This window comes from Heterocephalus glaber, unplaced genomic scaffold (genome assembly GCF_053883595.1).
Source record: "Heterocephalus glaber isolate CG9 unplaced genomic scaffold, H.glaber_assembly_v1.0 deba00000594, whole genome shotgun sequence".
NCBI lineage: Eukaryota > Metazoa > Chordata > Mammalia > Rodentia > Bathyergidae > Heterocephalus > Heterocephalus glaber.
In genome coordinates, this window is record NW_028258151.1 from 1,708,005 (window position 1) to 1,727,744 (window position 19,740).

The 19,740-nt window shown below is 36.9% G+C and overlaps 1 protein-coding gene, 1 non-coding gene and 1 pseudogene across 12 annotated transcripts in view; 2 read left to right on the forward strand and 1 right to left on the reverse strand.

Moving 5' to 3' along the window:
* Positions 1-3,499: 3,499 nt before the first annotated feature.
* Fam135a (family with sequence similarity 135 member A) overlaps positions 3,500-19,740 on the reverse strand; it is a 101,812-nt gene continuing 85,571 nt past the window's right edge. For all 11 annotated transcript variants that reach the window (XM_021243671.2, XM_004864007.4, XM_004864005.4 and 8 more), the window contains 2 exons: positions 7,144-7,257; positions 3,500-4,890 (listed from right to left, as the gene is read on the reverse strand). In XM_021243671.2, coding sequence (XP_021099330.1) covers positions 4,685-4,890; positions 7,144-7,257 — 320 coding nt within the window. In that variant the 3' untranslated portion in view covers positions 3,500-4,684. The remainder of the gene's footprint in view (positions 4,891-7,143; positions 7,258-19,740) is intronic.
* Positions 7,807-8,833, forward strand: LOC106007691 (TATA box-binding protein-associated factor RNA polymerase I subunit D pseudogene; annotated as a pseudogene).
* LOC147829471 (small nucleolar RNA SNORA40) lies at positions 10,160-10,290 on the forward strand. The gene has a single exon (XR_015449053.1). It is a non-coding gene; the product is annotated as a small nucleolar RNA SNORA40 (small nucleolar RNA).

Consider the following 19,740-nt stretch of genomic DNA (forward strand, 5'->3'; position numbering starts at 1 on the left):
GGGCGGGCATTGTGTGTGTGTGTGTGGGGGGGCGCCTACGCAGCCAGCGCCACTCATCTGCACCTGCGCAGCAGCCTCCAGCTAAAACCTAGAACTACCCAGAGCTACCCTGAACTCTACCTTTAGTAAACCCCAAATCAAACTGTTTCAGAACCTCTTGTCCAGCCTCCTTTATTCCTTTCTCCTCTTGCCCTTTCAGTCTCTAGCAATCACTATTTTAAATATAATTTTTTTTCTTTTTCTTTTGATACTGAGTTTGAACCCGAGGGCGCTCTACTACTCAGCTACGTGCCCAGCCCTTTTTATTATTATTTTTTGAATCGATCTCTCAAAATCGATCAGGAGAGACTTGAATTTGAGATTCTCTTGTCTCAGCCTCCCAGAGTGCTGAAATCACAGGCATGTGCCACCATGCCTTCCTGGCTTGTTTTGATTTAGCTCAAAACCGTTGGGCCTCAGCCCCGGACTCTTCCCTTGTAATGCAGCTATGTGTGAGGCAGTCACCCAGCCCTCTGCTCCATTCCGTGGGGACTGGGGCTCTAGGAACTGATGCTCATATACTGACATTTGGCTACCTCTCTGTAATCTGCCAAATTCCTTTCCCATGTTTAGAAAGTTTTCTATTACTTCTGTAAATAGGTTTTAATGCCCATTGTGCTATCTTCTGATTTTTCATTGATTCCAATTAATCTTAGTGTTTGCATCATCTACCAGCTGCTAGATTGATTTTTCATGGTTCCTTGATATTTTTAAGGTATGTCTCATTAGTTGATCACCAACTACAGCCGTTTTCTAGGTCTGATATTTTGTCCTTACGTTGATTCTGCTACCTATACTCTCAATAGTTTTCAATCTCCTGTATTTCTGTTTGAGACTATTTTATGGATATCTTGCTGTAATAATTTTTTTTTAACCTAGGAGTCTTTCAGCATCCAAGAAATTGTAGCAGGCTAATCCATTAGCTCGCAAGTAGGATAGAATCTTATAGCTTTTACTGCTCTTGCCATTCATCTCCAGGATTCCACGTTCTATCGGTGTAGCAATTTTTGTACCCAGGAGGATCTTCCACAAAGAGATAGAATAACATTTTCTCTAAACTGGACACTAGGATTACTACCTGGCCGTTTCTAGCTCATTCCTCTAGGAAAGGGGGTTTGAGAAGTGGTTATATGGTATTAGCCGGAGTGACTGACACTGAGGACTAAGGAGAAGGGGCACAGAGAAAGGAGTACTAGAACTCAGGGGTCTCCTAGAATACCTCCTCACCATGCTCTGTTCTTACAGCATGCTGGACTATAAAAATTAGACTATTTCCCCCACATATAAGCAAGACTACCTACAGTTCAGATCCTTGGGCAGCTAAGGGATAGGGAAGAGGAGGCAGTGTTGAGAAGTCATAACCATCTAGACTCATGACCAGTAAGACTAAGAACTAAGAACTGTGCCTACCGTAGGTGTTTTTCATCACAGAAGTTGGGACATAAGACATGCTGTTAGTCATACCCTATCCTAGAAATGGACTCTATTGGTCTGTAATGGGGCTCTGGAATTTGTTGTAGCAAGTAGTTCAGGTGATTCTCATCGAAAGCCTGCAAAATATTGTTCTAGCTCTATTTCCTTTCTCATTGGCTCACGGATGCCTATGAAATTAATTTCCTTATTTTCCCATTCCTACACTATTATTTTGTATGGAGGTGATGGTTAAGTCACACCTTTGCCTATGAGTTGCAAACTACTGAGACAAGATCATTACAGAGTCAAACGAGACGCTGCTGAGATCCTGGACTTGAGGGTTATGGTACTATCAAGAGGAAGCATTTAAAATGGGTATAAGTACAACGATGTCAGTAAGACAAACGGATCTACTGAGGTAGATCTCTGATGTTTTTATATTTGGTGCTACTATTATCCCTGTTTCTTAGTTTGGTGAATCTTGGAAAAGTCACACCATTTTCGACTTTGGAAGCTGACTGCTGTCTCTGATGCCTGACAGCCTGAGCACTGGCACAAAACTTGGGTTAGCTGGGCATTTCCACTAGACTTTGAATCTGGAGTTTGTGATGCAAGTATTTGAATTCCAGTTTTCAGGGGCACTGCTGCCAGCAAAGGCACACACGGTCTTTCACCATTTTTCTTTCTTTTTTTTTTTGGTACCAGGGATCGAACTCGGGTCCTTGTGCTTGCGCAGCAGGTGGTGAAACCACTGAGCTAAATCCCTGGCCCCTTTCACCATTTCTTAAGGTCAGAACTTGGCTATGATTTTGGTCACCTAGTTTCCTTTGGCTCCTATCTCTTTCCAAACTTGGTTCTCTAGCCCTTATATCAGTTCTGGGAACTGCTTATTCTTCCAATACATTCCTTTTTTCTGCTTAAGTTTGTTTTATTCTTTGCAATCATGAAACCTTATTGATATATGTCATTCTCTAGGTCAATTATATCACATTAGCTAACAATTTCTCCTTTTCTTTAGAACCTTACCTCATCTCTCACAAGCTGAATCTGGAAGTAAAACAATGTATGACAGTTTCCTGATAAATCAAAAACTAAATGTTAGTTTTTAAAGCATGTTCACTGATAATGCTTTTAATACTGTATTGAAATAACAAACAATTAGCCAACTATGATCCTAAGAACAGTTTATTCAGGTACTGTTTATATCATTATGAATAAGGGATAGGGGGTATAGTTCAATGGAAAGCACTTGCCTAGTACACACAAGGCCGTGGGTTCAGTTCCCAGCACATGCACATACATACACACACGCACACACGCACACTATGAAGCCAGGTGTGGTGGTACAGACCTGTAAATCCCAGCACTTTGAGAGCCTGAGGCAGGAGAATCACAAGTTCAAGCCTGGCCTGGGTAATTTAAGAGTCTCTGTCTCAAAATTTAAAAAATGATGGAATGGGGGTGGAGATGTAGCTGGGCATGAAGGCTCTAGCTTCAATCCCCAGTATCACCAGAAGAAAAAAAATAGTTATCATGAATAAGAACGAGTCCTTTGATATGTCCGGAAATTATTCAAACTTAGAATATGCATGACGTTCCAACTGAGGACCAAGGTACGTAGGAAGATGAAAATTCTGTGGCAAAAGTATGTGAATAATTGATATAGTTACATTGTCCAATTATAATGTCCTTGATATATTAGTCAATGTTTGAAAAATTTGAGTACTTCTCCTTTAACTACTTGGTATATACAAATGATTGGTCTATAGAACTGAATTAGTGTAGCTAATTGTAAATAAAATATTTTCAATATGAATCATTCGATGGGGAAACACTCTGAGAAACATATTATTAGATGATTTCATCATTGTGCAAATATCAGAGTATAGTATACACACTTAATATAGCCTACTACACACCTAGGCTATATGGTAGATACCACTGAATACTTGGTTCATTGTTGACTGAAACATTGTTACGTGGCATGGTTACTGTACCTACATTATTCCAAGAATAAGCAAAGAAGTACAAGTGCTTTAGCTGTTCCTCCAGATAGTCATTTTTTCATTTATTAACACCAATAACATGATGCTAAAAATAAACATGCATCACTTATACAATATATACTTACAAAAACCTCCTGTTCATTATAATTGGTGAATGTAAACATGTTCCATCCACCCTTAGTGCATTATTATTTTCACAAAACAGGAAAAGAAAATAGTGAATTTAATGCTATTCAGCACCTTTAGTAAAGTCAAAAGACTCAACATCTCCATATATCAAAAACATTTGCATCTGTATCACCAAACATGTAAAGTTATTTTTTCCATTTTTAACATGAATTATTTTATTTACAATACTCTTTAGATCAATAAAATTTAACATTTAAAAATTATCTAAATCCATAAAAGTATTTCATAAATTTCAACATTTAGTTATTATGTACATACAAGGAAGTCCATGAAAAAAGTTCAAAGAAATATGGTCAGAAAGTTCAAGCAACATTACCAAATTTAGCAAAGTTCCAATCTAATCAAGGCAGAGAGCATTCAAACATTCAAAAATCTTTAATAAAAGTCAACATGAGAAATAATGTTGAACCTACCAGTAGAAAATATATTTTAATAGGCATGACATATGTTTAATAGCAACAGTAATGAATTGATAGAAAACTTTTATAACATTGTCATGTATGAACTACCTGGTTTGATCTTATGATAAAAGTATATTTTAGGACTAAAGAAGTTGATTTCAAAAAATATATTTTAGCAGCCATAACTTTATTTCCAGTTAAAACAGAGTAAGATGTTAAAAGTAAAATTTATAGTTAACTAAATAATACCCCAAAACTAGAAAATTTAAAACCTCATGCTATTCTAGTAATAACTGCCTCTAATAGGATGTAGTCTGATGTAAGGACTGCAGAAAGCCAGTAATAAATAATCAGTCATAGGTATGGGCTTAAAATTTCACTGAAATATTTAGGTAGCAAAATATATGAAAAAGTAATAGAAAAGTAAAAAGAGAAAATTAAAAATATTGCACAGCCACATTACCTAGAAAGTAAAACTGATGTTTAAAAAGCTCTACACATGGATGATATAAATTATCTTCCATATAAAAGGTATAAATATTTCTTAGAATGTATTGGCATCTAATTTAATTATAATACACTATTTGAATCACTGTTGAATGAGGTAATTGTCAAGTCTCTAACAATGCTTTTATTCTACTGGAAATATTTGAGGGCAGCAACCAGAAAGAATTTCTCTAAAAATATTTCCGAATCCAGAACAGCTATGTGTGCCGCTCTCCCGATGAGTGAATCGGCGGTATTGGGTAAAGCATTGATGACGTTGTAGCGCACCAAGTTACAGTCTTGGCTTTGCAGAACCGGGCGAAGCAAGTTGTGGATCATTTCAGAATAGATCTGTCCTATGGGCAAACAGGAAAAGGAACACCATTCATATGAGGGACTAGAAAAATTGTACAGCAACTGTTATGTAAATTTTAAGATTTAGTTATATTAATTTTCACATAAAGCAAACAATTTCTTTCTTTTTGTTTTTGGTACTGGAGATGGAACTCGGGACCCTGAGCTTGCAAGGCAGGTGGCGGCACCACTGAGCTCAACTCCTGGCCTGCAAATGATTTCTTTTAAAATACTTTTCTTCAGCGACCATTTAAGACTCTTTTAAAATTCTCTTTGAAAATATAAATAATCACATTGTCCAGCCAAGTAAAAATGACAATTTTGTTATACATTTTGTCAACTTGATATTTTAAATTCAATGCAGGTAACAAGCAAATTGTTTTATTCACCATTAAATCACTGGTAACTCATTAAACCATTATAAAAACATACTAGTAATGGTAAAACGCCTTGACAAGGCAAAAGAAAATAATTTAGTTTACAACAAATTCTTTAACATGTTTCACTGGCTTGAACCACTGGGGGTACCTGCATGACTGTCCCATTGGGTGGCTGGGATGATCCCATTGGGTGGAATAAGCCACCTGATGGAACAAGTCACGCACATATGGACCTGTCGTGAATGTCTAAAATGTTCTACGGTAGTTAACATTTCTAAATTGTTTTGAGAAAGAACAGCAACTCTGTAGTCAGAAGAATGTGAGCTTGACTCAAAGAACAGTATACCTTTTTTATTTAGTACTTGGTTAAATTAAAAAAACAAACTTTAATATTTTGTTCAGCTTTTGTTCAAAGTTGTGCTCCTCTCCCCCTTTTTGGTTAATTTTTAGAATAGATTTACCAAAGGCCACATTAAGCAGAAAAGATAAAGATTAGGTACACAAGTACAAACACATAAATGTACAAACTGCCTAAGAGGCCACTGTTTATGATGCTTATGTGCTACATGTCACTAACAGAGTACTGGCATTTCCATGGAGCCTGTGAACTTTAAAGAGGTAGGTATCACATTTCAGAGAAGAGACAGGATGAAGTTCTGAAGAAAGGGAGAGTACATGCAAGGACAATCAGAAAAGAGGTGTTTAAGGTAAGGATTAGTATCACATAAATTCATTACAATTTTTTTACTCCCACCTCTCTTAATTTCACTGCAAATCAAGTTGGATTTCTGGTTCCAAGCTACTTTTAAAGTACGCGTACACAAGAAAAAGTCCAAACTTCTCAGATTTCCCCTGTCCTCCCAGTGGCACAGAATCTCACTGCTAAAACAAAGGACTTTTATCTAGTTTCAACTACCCAACTAAAGTTCTTTGAATTTTCCCTTTCAGTGGATTCTAGCCTTTGCTAGAAAAGAAGTTTAAAAAAAAAAAAAGGTCATTCTGATGCCACAAGTATCTGTTAGATGAGTAAATACCTACAATGTGCTAGGTAGCATGCCAAGCACTGCCCACCTAAATGTGCATAGAGTCCTGTCTTAAGGAGATGTTCACTGTCACAATGTGCAAAAAGCAAAGGATCAAGAGTTTAAAATCAGTCTTGTTTCAAAAACAGACCTGAGACAACTGGAGGCAGGAGACCCAGATTCTTGCTCTCAGCCTGTGACTCTGGATAAGCCACTTGCTATCTCTGGGCAACAGGACCCAGTCTCTTTCTGGCTGCAAATAGCTATGATTTAAATTATTTTTTTTATTCACAAACAGCAAAAACAAAACAAAAAAAACCCCATCCTACTTCACTATCAGGAAAAAGGGGCAAGTCTTTGTTGCCATTTGCCTGAACGCGAGACACAGCAAAACATATGCAGCATGGTCACAAGGTCCATTACCACAATCACCAGTCCCAGTAAAGAGGAAATCCAAGCATGGATTACTTTTGTTTTGTCTGTCCCCCCCCCCCCCGGCCTTTGTTATGTATTCCAGGCTGGCCTTGAACTCACTATGTAGCCCAGACTGGCCTAAGCACAGGATCCTTCTACCTCAGCTGGGATCACAGGCGTGCAACACCACCTCACCTAGCTTTGATTACTTTTGAGGTAACAAAATTAGATGAAAAAACTCTTTCAGTTGTAAAGACAGCTCTCATGGCAGGAGAGAAAGAACTGAAGAAATAAAGAGGAAGGATAGCTGTTATTAATAGTAGTTGGAGAAAGAAGTAAAAAAAAGGATGACAGAAAGAAGTGACTATATGAAAAATTTTGGGAAAAGCTCATTCACAGATACAACTCTATGAGAAACACTTTAAATTTACTTAATTACCTGACTGTTTGTCCTTTAAGGCTGTTTTACACATTTCAATCCGTGCAGAATGATAAGGAACGTAGCGATCCTGTAGAGATCCCACCAGCACAACATTTTTGAAATAATGAAGCCCTTGGAATAGAAAATTAAGAATTGTAAGGCAATAATTTATCAGATTTGAAATAACTTATTAGTAGAAGATTAACAAATTTATTTCATCATTAAACTTACCATTAGTGGTAAGTTTTTAACTTTTAAAATACATTATGAATGCTTTCTTCCAATTTCTATATATTCTGTAAGTTTCATTGTACATCATCTTTCTACTGTGGTTGCACTGAATGAGAGCAAGGACTATGCCATGGTGGTGAGGAAGAAGCCAGATGTGGCGGACTAAGGTTCTACAGGAAGTGTATCACAACAGTGCTTCCTTTGAAAGGGTATCTGTCAATATTTAGGGATATTTCCAAAGATAATTATATTCTTGGCTGTTTGTTAGTGGGTTTCCCAGTATGCTGATACCCAGATTACCTTTTGACATTAACAATACTGAGGTACATCCCCTGAGAACTCAGTGTTGGGCTAACTGCACTGCACTGCACTCTCCCCTCCCAAATTAACTGAAGTGATCAGATCTTCGGGCAGAGGCAAAGGACTATAGCTAGCCTTGCCTGAAGCACATCACTGAAAAGCAAACTAACTAAAGAGATCTCTATACTAGCAATAAAGTCTTCACACTATATGCACCTACAGAACTCAGCACAAAACAAAACAAAGACCAACAACAAAAAAATAAAAACATGAGCTTTTTTTTGCAACACAGTTGGAGGAGAAAACTTTAAGGCAAAAAAAAAAGTTGATGGATAAATCAAGAATGGATCCTGTTAACTACATGATGTGCAATATAGCTGTAAAAATTGAAAAACAAAATGATAGCTCTTCATTCCTAGCAGCTTATTTAAAGCACAATGTGTGCCTTCCTTTATTTAAAGGGAAAAAAATCCTTTAGGAAATTTGCTCATACACGTGAAAGTGTTCAAACAGATCCAACAACTGACTCATCTACAGAACCAAGACTACTGACTTTAAAAGCTATTTTTGAAAGATTTAAGAAAAAAAAGAAACAACAAAAAAAGGAAACACAAGCCAAAATTAACACCAAAGGGAAGACCAAAGTGAAGGAGAAACTCTAGAAGTTCACAAATAAATAAAAAGTTAAAGATAAAGGACCTAGGTTTTCCTTTTTATAATCTGAGAATAGAAGGAAACTATTACGTTGGAGGAAAATTTTAGATTTTGAGCGAGGCATTGCAAGAGGACTTTTTAAACTACATTGATAAACTGAAATACGAACTTCACTTTAAGAAATCATTGAAACGAATGTTGGTGAAGATTTAGAAAAAGAAGATCTTGACATTCATAGACACAAATACTTGGATGACGGCTACAATTCTCCTACTGAAGAGTCAGGAGAGGAGAGATGTTTCATAACAAGTTCTGAATTTCTAAACAAGATGAATGTGTATTTAGAATATGAGAACAATAAAGAAGCTGCTTTGTTTATAAAGAGAGAAGGCCAGAAATACTGGACAGAGGGCGGAAGGCTGAAAAGGAGATAAACATGTGACTGTCAAAGAAGGTAAACAATAAACAGAAAAGGATTTTTTCTTAGGAAGAAATGACTAAAGATGATGAATGTGGATAGACATGCCAGCCTGCTGATGAAAAAATTCTTTTTCTTTTTTTTTTTTGTGGTACTGGGGTTGAACTCAGGACCTTGTGCTTTTTTAAAAAATTTATATATTAATTGGTACATTTTAGGTATACAATACATTTACATTTATCATTGGGTGTTTGTTCCTGAACGTGATGTATCTTAGCTCGTATTTTTTTCCCCATTACCTATGTGCCTTTCACCCCCACCGCCCTTCCCTATTTACATAGACTTTGTTTCCTTTTTTTTTTTCTTTCTCGTAATTTTTCCTTTCCTTTCTTCCCCTTCCCCTTCCCCTCCCGCCACCCCTCCACCTTTGGACCTTTTCCTATTTCAAATTATCAATTATTCATTTTAATCATTTTCATCCTTATTTACACTTTCAGTTTCTCACACTAGAGATACTATTTGGTATTTACACGTGTGTCCTATTTATTTCACTTAAGAGTATGGCCTCAATATGCATCCATTTATCTATAAATGACTCTAGTTTCTCGTTCTTTATGGCTGAGTAGTACTCCATTTTATAAAAAAACCCACATCTTCTTTATCCAGTTTCCAGTTGATGGGCACTTGGGCTGTTTCCAAACCTTAGCTATTACAAACTGTGTCGCTATAAACATAGGTGCACATATATCGCTGTGGTACGATTCCTTTAATTCTTTGGGGAAGATACCCAGCAGGGGAATAGCTGGGTCAAATGGGACCTCCAGTCCTAGTTCTTTGAGGTATCTCCATATGGATTTCCACAGTGGTTAGGACCTTTTGCTTTTGAGGCAGGCACAGTGCTACAGAGCTAAATCCCTGGCTCTGATGAAAAAATTCTTAAGCCAAGAACTAAGGGGAAAAATAAAAACAACCTGAACAAGTTTGTAGGAAAAACTAAAGAAATATAAAAAACATTAAAAAAATTTCAAACACTGGGGCAAAGCTGAGATACTGCTTCCTGTAAGTCCTGGTGTTTTTCTCAGCACTTATTACTTTCAGAGTAAGAGCTGACCGGTGTCAATGAAACACTGAAAGAAAATGTTAGATAAAATCACTAACATCCAACCAGCTTCAATAGATTCCTTGGAATACCCTGTTTTTAATCCCAACTTTATTCAGACAAAAGAGATTTTTACTGTCAAATACTTAATCATTCCCCTTCTGTGTCTGGGACATAGCTCAGCAGCATGAAGCCCTTGGTTTAACCCCCAGCAGTGCAAGAATAACTTTCCCTAATACACCTGAAATAGTTTTACTATTTCAACTTGGTTTCCCTTATGATCATCATCATATAACTGCGTACTCTGTTAAATATGTATTGCCTTGTACAGTGGCACTTGTGTTATCTGTTTTTGACTAACTTGTTGACTAAGACGTATGGACAGGTGCAAAAAATAAATCCTTTTTTGCAAGCCAGAACTCATTGCTCAATATGAGTTTTGATACATGTAAGAAGGAATATTACCATTTTTTTGGCTGAGTAGTACTCCATTTTATCAAAAAACCACATTTTCCTTATCCAGTCTCCAGTTGATGGGCATTTGGGCTATTTCCAAGTTTTAGCTCTTACAAACTGTGCTTCTATGAACATGGGTGCACATATATCACTGTGGTATGACTTTTAATTCTTTGGCGAAGATACCCAGCAGTGGAATAGCGGGGTCAAATGGGACTTCCAGTCCTAGTTCTTTGAGGTATCTCCATACTGATTTCCACAGTGCTTGCACCAGTCTACACTTCCACCAGCAGTGGAGCAGGGTTCCTCTTTCCCCACAGCCCCGGCAGCATTTGTTATTGGTTGATTTCATGATAGCAGCCATTCTTTCTGGAGTGAGGTAGAATCTCAGCTAAAACGTATAATAGATAATGTGAAATAGGAAGAAAAGGGGCAAAGGGGAAGGGGAAGTGAGAGGGGTAGGGGAAAGGAAAGAGGGGAATGGAATTAATATGAGAAAATGAAAAAATGGAAACAAAGTCTTTGTAAATAGGAAGGGATGGGGAGGTTGAAGGGAGGGCAGGGGAAGGGGGAAAATTAAGAATAAAGATTATGTAAAGGTGCAAATTTCCAATGATGAATGTCATTATATTGTATACCTAAAAACATACCAATGATTAGAATGAATAATCAATAATGCAAAATAGGAAGAAAAGGTCCAAAGGGGTAGGGGTAGTGGCAGGGGCAGGGGAAAGGAAAGAAGGGAAAGGAAAAATGATGAGAAATGGAAAAAATGGAAGTAAAGTCTTTGTAAACAGGGAAGGGTGGAGGGGGTGAAGGGAGGGCTAGGAATGGGGAAAAAATAAGAACCAAGATGCATCATGTAAAGGTACAATTCCCAATGCGAAATGTAATTGTGTTGTATACCTAAAACGTACCAATAAAAGGATAAGTTAAAAAAGAAAAAAAAGAAGGAATATTACCACCCGGTGCAGTGGTACAAGCCTGTCATGCTGGGACCCCTGAGGCTGAGGCAAGAGGATGAAACTTGGACTATATAGTGAGGCTGTGCCTCGGGAAACAAAACATAAAGAAAAATTATTATAACCTAATCCAGATTCAAGTGATGGAAACTGTTAATAAATATCAAGTTTAGTTCCAAGACTAAAGAGTTAATTATAAGCACAGGATATGAACAAAATCTCAGCTCTATAGACCTGGTATTCCAATTTTTATGTTGTGAAACATGAAGATAACTTTTTTTTCTTCTTTCTTACAGGCTTTTGTCTTAAACATGGGGCTGGAGTTGAAGATATATCTTACTGTTTTTGATCATGTTTATTTAGATGTAGCAAGTAGTTAATATCAGATTAAAATTTCCATGGGTTTATGCCAAGCATGGTGGCACATGCCTGTAATCCCAGCACTTGGGAGGCTGAGACAGGAGGATCGCCATGAGTTTGAGGCCAGTGTGGGATACACAGTGAGTTTAAGGCCACCCTGAATTACAGAGTGACACCTTGTCACAAAACACCAAACAACAACAACAACAACAACAAAACCCCCACAGCTTTTAATAAAAAATTATTTTTCTTTAAAAATTAAAAAAACAAAACCAACAACAAAAAAACCACACAAAAAACATGAGAAGACAAAGTACACAAAATATCTCCCAAAACTCCTAACTCCCCAGAGTCAATCCAGGGGCATCAAGGAGGGAGAAGAACATAAGCCACACATCCAAATTAGTCTTGAAAGGACAACAGAGGAGGTTAGAAAACAAATCAGAGGTGCTTGGCAAGATCACAGAAGATATAACTAAACAGATAATGGAAGTACTAACCAATATAATCCAGAAGCTTTCAGAAGACACAATAAAACGCTAGCTGAGCTAAACAAAATGATACAAAACATGAATGACCAATTTAGCAAAGAATTATAGAGTCCATGATAGGGTTTCAATCAGAAATCCAGATTAAAAATGATCCTGAAAGTATGGGTAACAGAAGCAACCAATGTAAGGACAGAATTTCAGAATCAGAAGATAGGGATGCTTTCAAAGACCAACTACTTAAAGGCACCTTAAAAGTAACAAGAGAACATGAAAAATGATATAACATCTGCTAGATGATGCAAAGAAGACTAATATAAAAGTAAATGGGGGCCGGGGATTTAGCTCAGTGGTTCCACCACCTGACCCGCAAGCACAAGGACCCGAGTTTGATCCCCGGTTCCAAAAAAGGAAAAAAGTAAATGGAACGGGTGAAAAATCAGAAGACAGTACAAATGGCATAAAAATAACAGAAAACATCCCAAATACAGGGCTAAAAATAAATATACAGATGACTGAAGCATACAGAACCCCAAACAGCCATGACCAAAAGAGAACCTCTCTGTGTCATCACTGACAAAACCCTGAAGTCCAACACAGCACAAAATCTTAAAAGCTGTTAGAAAGAAGCAATGAATCACTTATAAAGGTAAACTCATGAGAATAAGCCCAGACTTCTGACACTAACCTTAAAGGCCAGCAGAGCTTGAAACACTTTGTAAAAGATAACAACTTCTACCTCTGATCTATATATCCTACAAAACTTTCCTTCCAACCTGATGGAGAAATAAGGTACTTCCATGACAAGGAGCACCTCAAGAAATTCATGACCACCAAACCAGCACTACAAACAATGTTCAAGAATGTCCTACAGAGAAACAATGAAGTCAACAATACCAATCAAACAGAATGAATACACCTGGTGGGATGAGCCTCTAAGAAGGAAAAAAAATTAACAAGAAAATAACGCAGTGACAGGAATGACTGTCAATGTGAATGGTCTCAATTCCCCAACCAAAAGACAAATGAATCAAGAAACAAATCCAAACAATATGCAGTATATGTGGGAAACATTTAATTAAAAAAGAAATTCACATTAAAAATCAAAGGATGGCAAACAATATTCTATAAAATGCGAATCTGGAAAAAAGCAGGAATAGCTATCTTAATTTCAGACAAAGTGGACTCCAAGACAAAACTGATGAGAGGTGACAAAGAAGGTCACTACATATTGGTTAAGGGAACAATTCAACAGGAAGAGAAAACAATTATAACACATACACACCAAACATCAATGTGTTCAACATCATAAAGCAAATGCTACTGGACATAAAAAATCAGACAAACATCTACACAATTATAATGTGGGACCTAAGTACTCCGAAAAAGGAGATCAAAGAGGATATCAGAAAATGGAAAGATATCCCTTATTCTTATAGAAACCATTATACTGAACCATTATAGTGAAATGGTCTTGCTTCCCAAACTGTTTATACAGATTTAATGGAATCCCAATTAAAATACCAATAGCATTCCTCATAGAACTAGGACAACTATCTTAAAATTCATACAGACTCAGAAGAGACCTAGAATAGCAAAAGCAATCCTGGGCAATGAGAACAAGGCAGGAGGAATCACAATTCTGGAGTTCAGATATACTACAAAGCTACAGTGATAAATGTACAGGATGGTACTGGCAAAAAAAACCAGACTTGTGGATTAATGGAACAGAATACAGAATGCAGAAAACAATTTCAGGCACCCTCAGCTACCTTACCTCTGACAAGGGGACCGAATCCTTTCACTGGAGGAAAGAGCCTCATTAAATGCTGCTGGGAAAACTCGCTATCCACATGCTTAAGACTGAACCTTCACGCATGTCTCTCACTATGCACTACACTAAAATCAAAATAGATCAAAGATCTAAATATTAAAACAGAAACAATCCACTGAAAGTCAAAATAGGCAAAACTCTTGAAGACACCAGCAAGGACTTTCCAAATAGAACCCCAGGTGCACAAGAAATAATACCAAAAAAACCAATGAGCCGGGATCACATCACATTAAAAAACCTTCTGCACAGCAAAGAAGTGGCAGTGAACGGACAATCTACAGAATGGAGAAATTCTGCAATTACTCTTCTAAGGACGAATATGCAGAATACATTAAGAACTCAAAAAAATTAGGCCCCCCAAATTAAGACCCAATCAAAAAATGGACATCTGGTATCAACAGGTACTTCTCAGAACATGAAGTACAAATGGCCAATAATTATACATGAAAAAATGTTCAGCATTCCTGGCCATTAGAGAAATGCAAATTACAACAACACTGAGATTCAATTTCATTACAGGAAGAATTGTTACCTTCAAGAAATCAAGAAATACTGCAAATTGGCAAGGCTGTGGGGATAAAGGAACCCTCTGTTGGTGGGACTGCAAAATGGTACAAACACCAATGGAGATCAGTATGGAGATTCCTCAAAAAACAAACTAGAAATTCTATTCGACCCAGCTACTCTCCTTCTAGTTATCTTTTCAAAAGAATTAAAGACATCATATCACAGTGATACATGCACACCTGTTTATAGCAACACAACTGACAATAACTAAGTCTTGGGAACAGCTGGTATGTCCATCAGCAGATGAATGGATAAAGAAAATGTGGTATTTATACACAATGCCGTACTACTCTGCCATGAAAAAGGACCAACAAGTCATTTCTAGGAAAACGGTTGTACCTTTCATTACGGTAAGTGAAATAAATCAGATCATAAGCTTAAATATCACATGGTTTCTCTTGTAAAAGAAACCTAAAAATATAAAGTGAAAAATGTAAGATGGACGACAGGAAATACATTTTTAGCATATGGAAAGGGAAACAAAAAGATGTAGGGAGGGGAGGGCAATGAGAAAAAAAGGAGGGGCATTGTGGAATGCTGTGCACATGCACCAAGTCTCTACGAGGAATACGAGCATTATGTACTATAAATATGTTAAAAACAGATATGAAGGGGTCAAGAGGTACAGGGAGAATGAGGGAGAAGGGAAGGGAATTAAAAAAAAAGAATTAAGATATGTCATATATATGTACTAACTCCCCAGGATGAATGTATTATAGACACGTACCAATAAAAATAGAATATATTCCTGACTGAAGCCTACAGAATTCATCTTTCTCAGAATCTTGTCTTTCTTATTTATGTCTGTTTCATTTCTAGAAAATACTGTTTCTATATATCCATCTTCCATGCTGTTTAGTTTCTAGTTGACTTTTGGGATGGTTTTGTTTCTATCAGCCTTTTCAATGAATATTAACCTTTTATCATAATTAATTTGATATTAGGTTGTACCTGCAGTTTTCTCATAATTATTAGCCGTTTTATAAAAAATTACTCTTCCACAAAAACAAATAAAACTCTCCATTTAAAATAATTCATAGCTAACTTTTCCTTTATATTTTCACTTCTAATACTTCTATTACTATTCACATTTTCTTATTTGAATGTGAGGAAAAAATGTTTTCTTTTTATAGTGATAATAAAAAGGTCTCATGATCCATCCAGACTTTTCTGAGATCTATCTTTCCTTTCCACCCAATCTCCCTCCCTCCCTCCCTCCCTTCTGCAAACTGGTGAATTTAGGGCTTAGGACATTCAGTTACTCTGTTAGTGAACTCATGTAAGTAATGAAACCATTTTCTTGAGCTCTGTAGTATCAGTAGTAATATCCTAATTTTACTATTTGGCTCAGACTAATAATTAAAATTTTATGTGATTAAGATACAAATACTTTGTGATTTTCAATGGCAATGCATTAGAATTGGGGTGTGTGCCCATGGACTTTTGTTCTGGGATGTTTCACAGTAAAATTTTGGCACTTCACACTTATAACCCCTGGGTGGTTTGTTTCTTCATCTCAGAATGGCCTTCCCCTTGTGTTTTAAAAATATAATCATTTTCACTAATGTGAAAAAAGCTTGGAAAGGCTGGGTTAAACTGTATTTAGTATTTGGTATTTAAGGAAAGCATATAAAATATATTACTAATTTCTCTCCAAATAATTAAAAACAAAAATATATTGGGGCTTAGTGTGTGACTGTATATAGTGACTGACAGACCATTTAGCAGGTTAGACTTTTGTAATTCTTTAAGTAGTCCCTGAAGTGGTTTCTGAAGGCTTCCGGTTAGATGTCATGTAACCATGCACCTCTCTTCACCTCATTTTTATTTTTAGAATCCAAGCCATTTTATTAGTTACTTTAAAGAAAAACCTCTTCCAGGCCTTTTCTAACCACCTCCCTTGCCTGCCCTGTATTCAGTCTGGACACAGCCACTGGCTGTGCATACTGCTCACGCTCCTTTCTGTGCACACCATTCTGTACACTGCCGACCGACTGCAGTGTTGGGGCCTCACACGCTGGTCAAGCACCTGTCACTGAGCCACTGCCCTCGTCAAGTTCGTTTCCAACTTTTCAGGTACAAACGGGATTACAGTGTTCATACTTACACTACCTTGCCTTTTCACTCAGTATTTTAGGAACAGCTTTTTATGTCTGTACAAACATAGGTATTTCTTTCTTATGACAACTACAGTATATGGTATTTCCATGATTAAGCTTTAGTTTTCTCTTCCAGACCTTCTAATGGGCAGTTAGGTCCATCCCATTTCAGAGTGGAGAGTTTTTAAAAACAGTGATGAACAGCTTTGACCTACTTGTGTTGAGACTTGTAGGAAAAACTCCTAAAGTGGAATTATTAAATCCATTCTTAAAATTCTGATGTGTTTGAAAAAGTCATATAATTTTCTCACCATTAACATATGTGGGATCCTCTTTCTCTACTTACTCATCAATACTAGATCTTTTAAAAAATTATTTTTACCAAGCTAATAGGCAAATGATTACTATTGTTCAATGTGCATTTTCTTTTCTTTTTTTGGTACTGGGGATCGAACTCAGGACCTTGTGCTTTTGAGGCAGGCAGAGGCACCACTGAGCTAAATCCCTGGCCCTCAATGTGCATTTTCTTGATTAAAAATAAAGCTGAAAAAACTTTTATCTTTATTGGCCCTCTGTATTTTTTTTTCTAATAACTGTGCCTTTTATCTTTTGGCCTTTGTTTTATTCCTTTGTTTTCTGTTGGGCTGTTATGTAGCAGAAGCAGCAGTGCACATTAAACTCTTCAGGCATAAACATTACATTTCAGCTCCAAATCTGTGCTCTATGAATCAATTATATATCCCCTGGATTACATGGTCACTGTAACTTTTTCAAAAATTCCCTACTCTTAAGAATTTAAAAGCTTAATTTTTTTAGTTTATAAGAATGGGCGTTATATTTTTCCAAATAAAATTGTATTAAATATGTTTTTCAAAACAATAGCTCTTTGTTGGGGATTTAGCTCAGGGGTTCCGACTCATGCTTCGCTTCTCAAGTGCAAGGACCCGAGTTCGATCCCCGGTACAAAAAACTCAAAAAACCAAAAAAACCAAAAAAAACAAAAAACCCCCAAAACGACAGCTCTTTGCAGAGATTTATGTGCTTAGTGAGACAACACCCTGGTTGAGAATTACTGCTTTAGAATGTGATCCTGCAGGGATGTATCTAGGTCTACTTAGGTTTAGGCAGCTCAGTGGAAGTATACAAAATCACAGAAGATTAGATCAGAGAATTTCTAAGATACCATTTCACCTAGTGTCCATGAGAATAAAATGTATAAAAATATTCTGACACGAATATAAATACACTATGTTGTCGCAGCTCTGTGATTCCAAGAGAGCATTAAAACATTGATAATGAGATACATACACCATGTTATTATAGTTATAAATGTGATTCCTAAGAATTGTACTTTAAAATTGTGAACTTAGTACTTTTTAAAAACAGTTTTCTAGCTGGGTGTGGTGCCATAGCCCTGTAATCGAAGCATTTGAGAGGCTGAGCGAGAAGCCTGGCTGGGGTACACAGTGAGTTTAAGACCAGGCCACCCTGAACTAACGTACATAGTAAGATTGTCTCAAAAAAACCACATACAAAATCCCACAAAAAAACTAAAATAGTTTTTAAACAAAAATGTATTTGTATCTATCTTTCTCTAGAAAGCTTATTTTTTATATTAGCCAAGAACCATTTAGTTAAATAGACAATGGCCCTTTTTAAACACTTGGTTCAAATTCCTTGCCTGGCAGGGCTGAGTAAGGGGCAAAAACTTAACAGGAAGCATGGCAGGTCCCATGGTTGCAATACTAGTAGGAATTATGGACTTACTCTACTTCAGCTGAGCTGCTGTCCAGCCAATAAAAATGTCTGAATATTTGTTGTGGGGGCCATAGAGTCTAGGTTCATCTTTTCTCCCCCAATTGTGGTTCCTAGTTAACTGGTCTGTGGATTAGCACTTTACTTAGCCCTGGACATAGCTACTTCTCTGTTGAAAAGGAAATGTAACTTGGAGGGGTGTGATAAGATTCCCTATCCTGAAAATGAGATGACACATACTCGCTTCAGCAGCACATATACCAAAATTAGAATGAGATCATTTAATTATAAAAATTTACTTTTCAGGATTACAAGAAAAAAAAATATCAATCTTCAATATTTTTCTGGATTATATAACATGATTTATGTATAACTACCTTAATGGCAACTTGTGTCTTCATTATTTTACTCTTCCTGATACTTTTGGCAGCCCATTTTTTTTCCCCCTGAAAAGTCTGATGAATTTTAAAACAATTCATATTGGGGCATTTTATGTTTACTCTCTAGATCTGTATAAGAAGTGATTCTAAACTGGTGATTTTGTGGCCCAAGGGACACTCAGCAGTGCCTGAAGACATTTTTGTCTATGACAATTAGGGGCGGAGGGCATGGATGGTACTGGCATACAGGGCCCAGGTCAGACAGGCTGCTATGCACCCTTACCACGCACACCATAACCCTGAAAACAAAGAACTATCCCATCTAGAATGTCAACAGTGCTCTGGCTAAGAAAAGCTGTGCTTTTAAAAACTGATTGGCCAGGTGTGCTGGCTCATGTCTGTAATCCCAGCACTCAGGAGGCCAAGGCAGGAGGATCCCCATGAGTTTGAGGCCAGCCTGGGCTACACAGTGAGTTCAAGGCCAGCCTAAACCTCATAGCAAGACTGTCTGAAAAAACCAAAAGAACAAAACAAAAACAAAACAAAACAAACAAAAACCTGACATATTCTGAACAATACTGGACTATTCTTATTTATTTTAAATACATTTGAGAGCATTTGCTTCTTTAAAAAATGTTGGCTGTTGTTGATTCCTTCCCGCACTTAGAGAAACAGGATATAAGTGTTATTTATAAATCAGAAGTGATACCTATTATTAAACTCTAATCTGGAAAAAAGATGATCTGTGCCACAGCAGCACAGCAGGACACTTCTTTAATCATTATACTTTAGTTGTCAGAATTCAATAGCTGGTAGAGACTCTAAATAGATGCTTTTATGTAGATTTTAAAAGACAATTTGCTTTTGAAATTCTATTAATGGACACATTGTTATTTGGCTATTTTTGAGCCCCGATCATGGAATGCAATGGTGTCCACGATCCCTTCTCTCTGCCCTAGTAATCTTGCCTACTTCAGCATTGGTGTCCTTAGCTGCTCTCTGTAGTCATTTC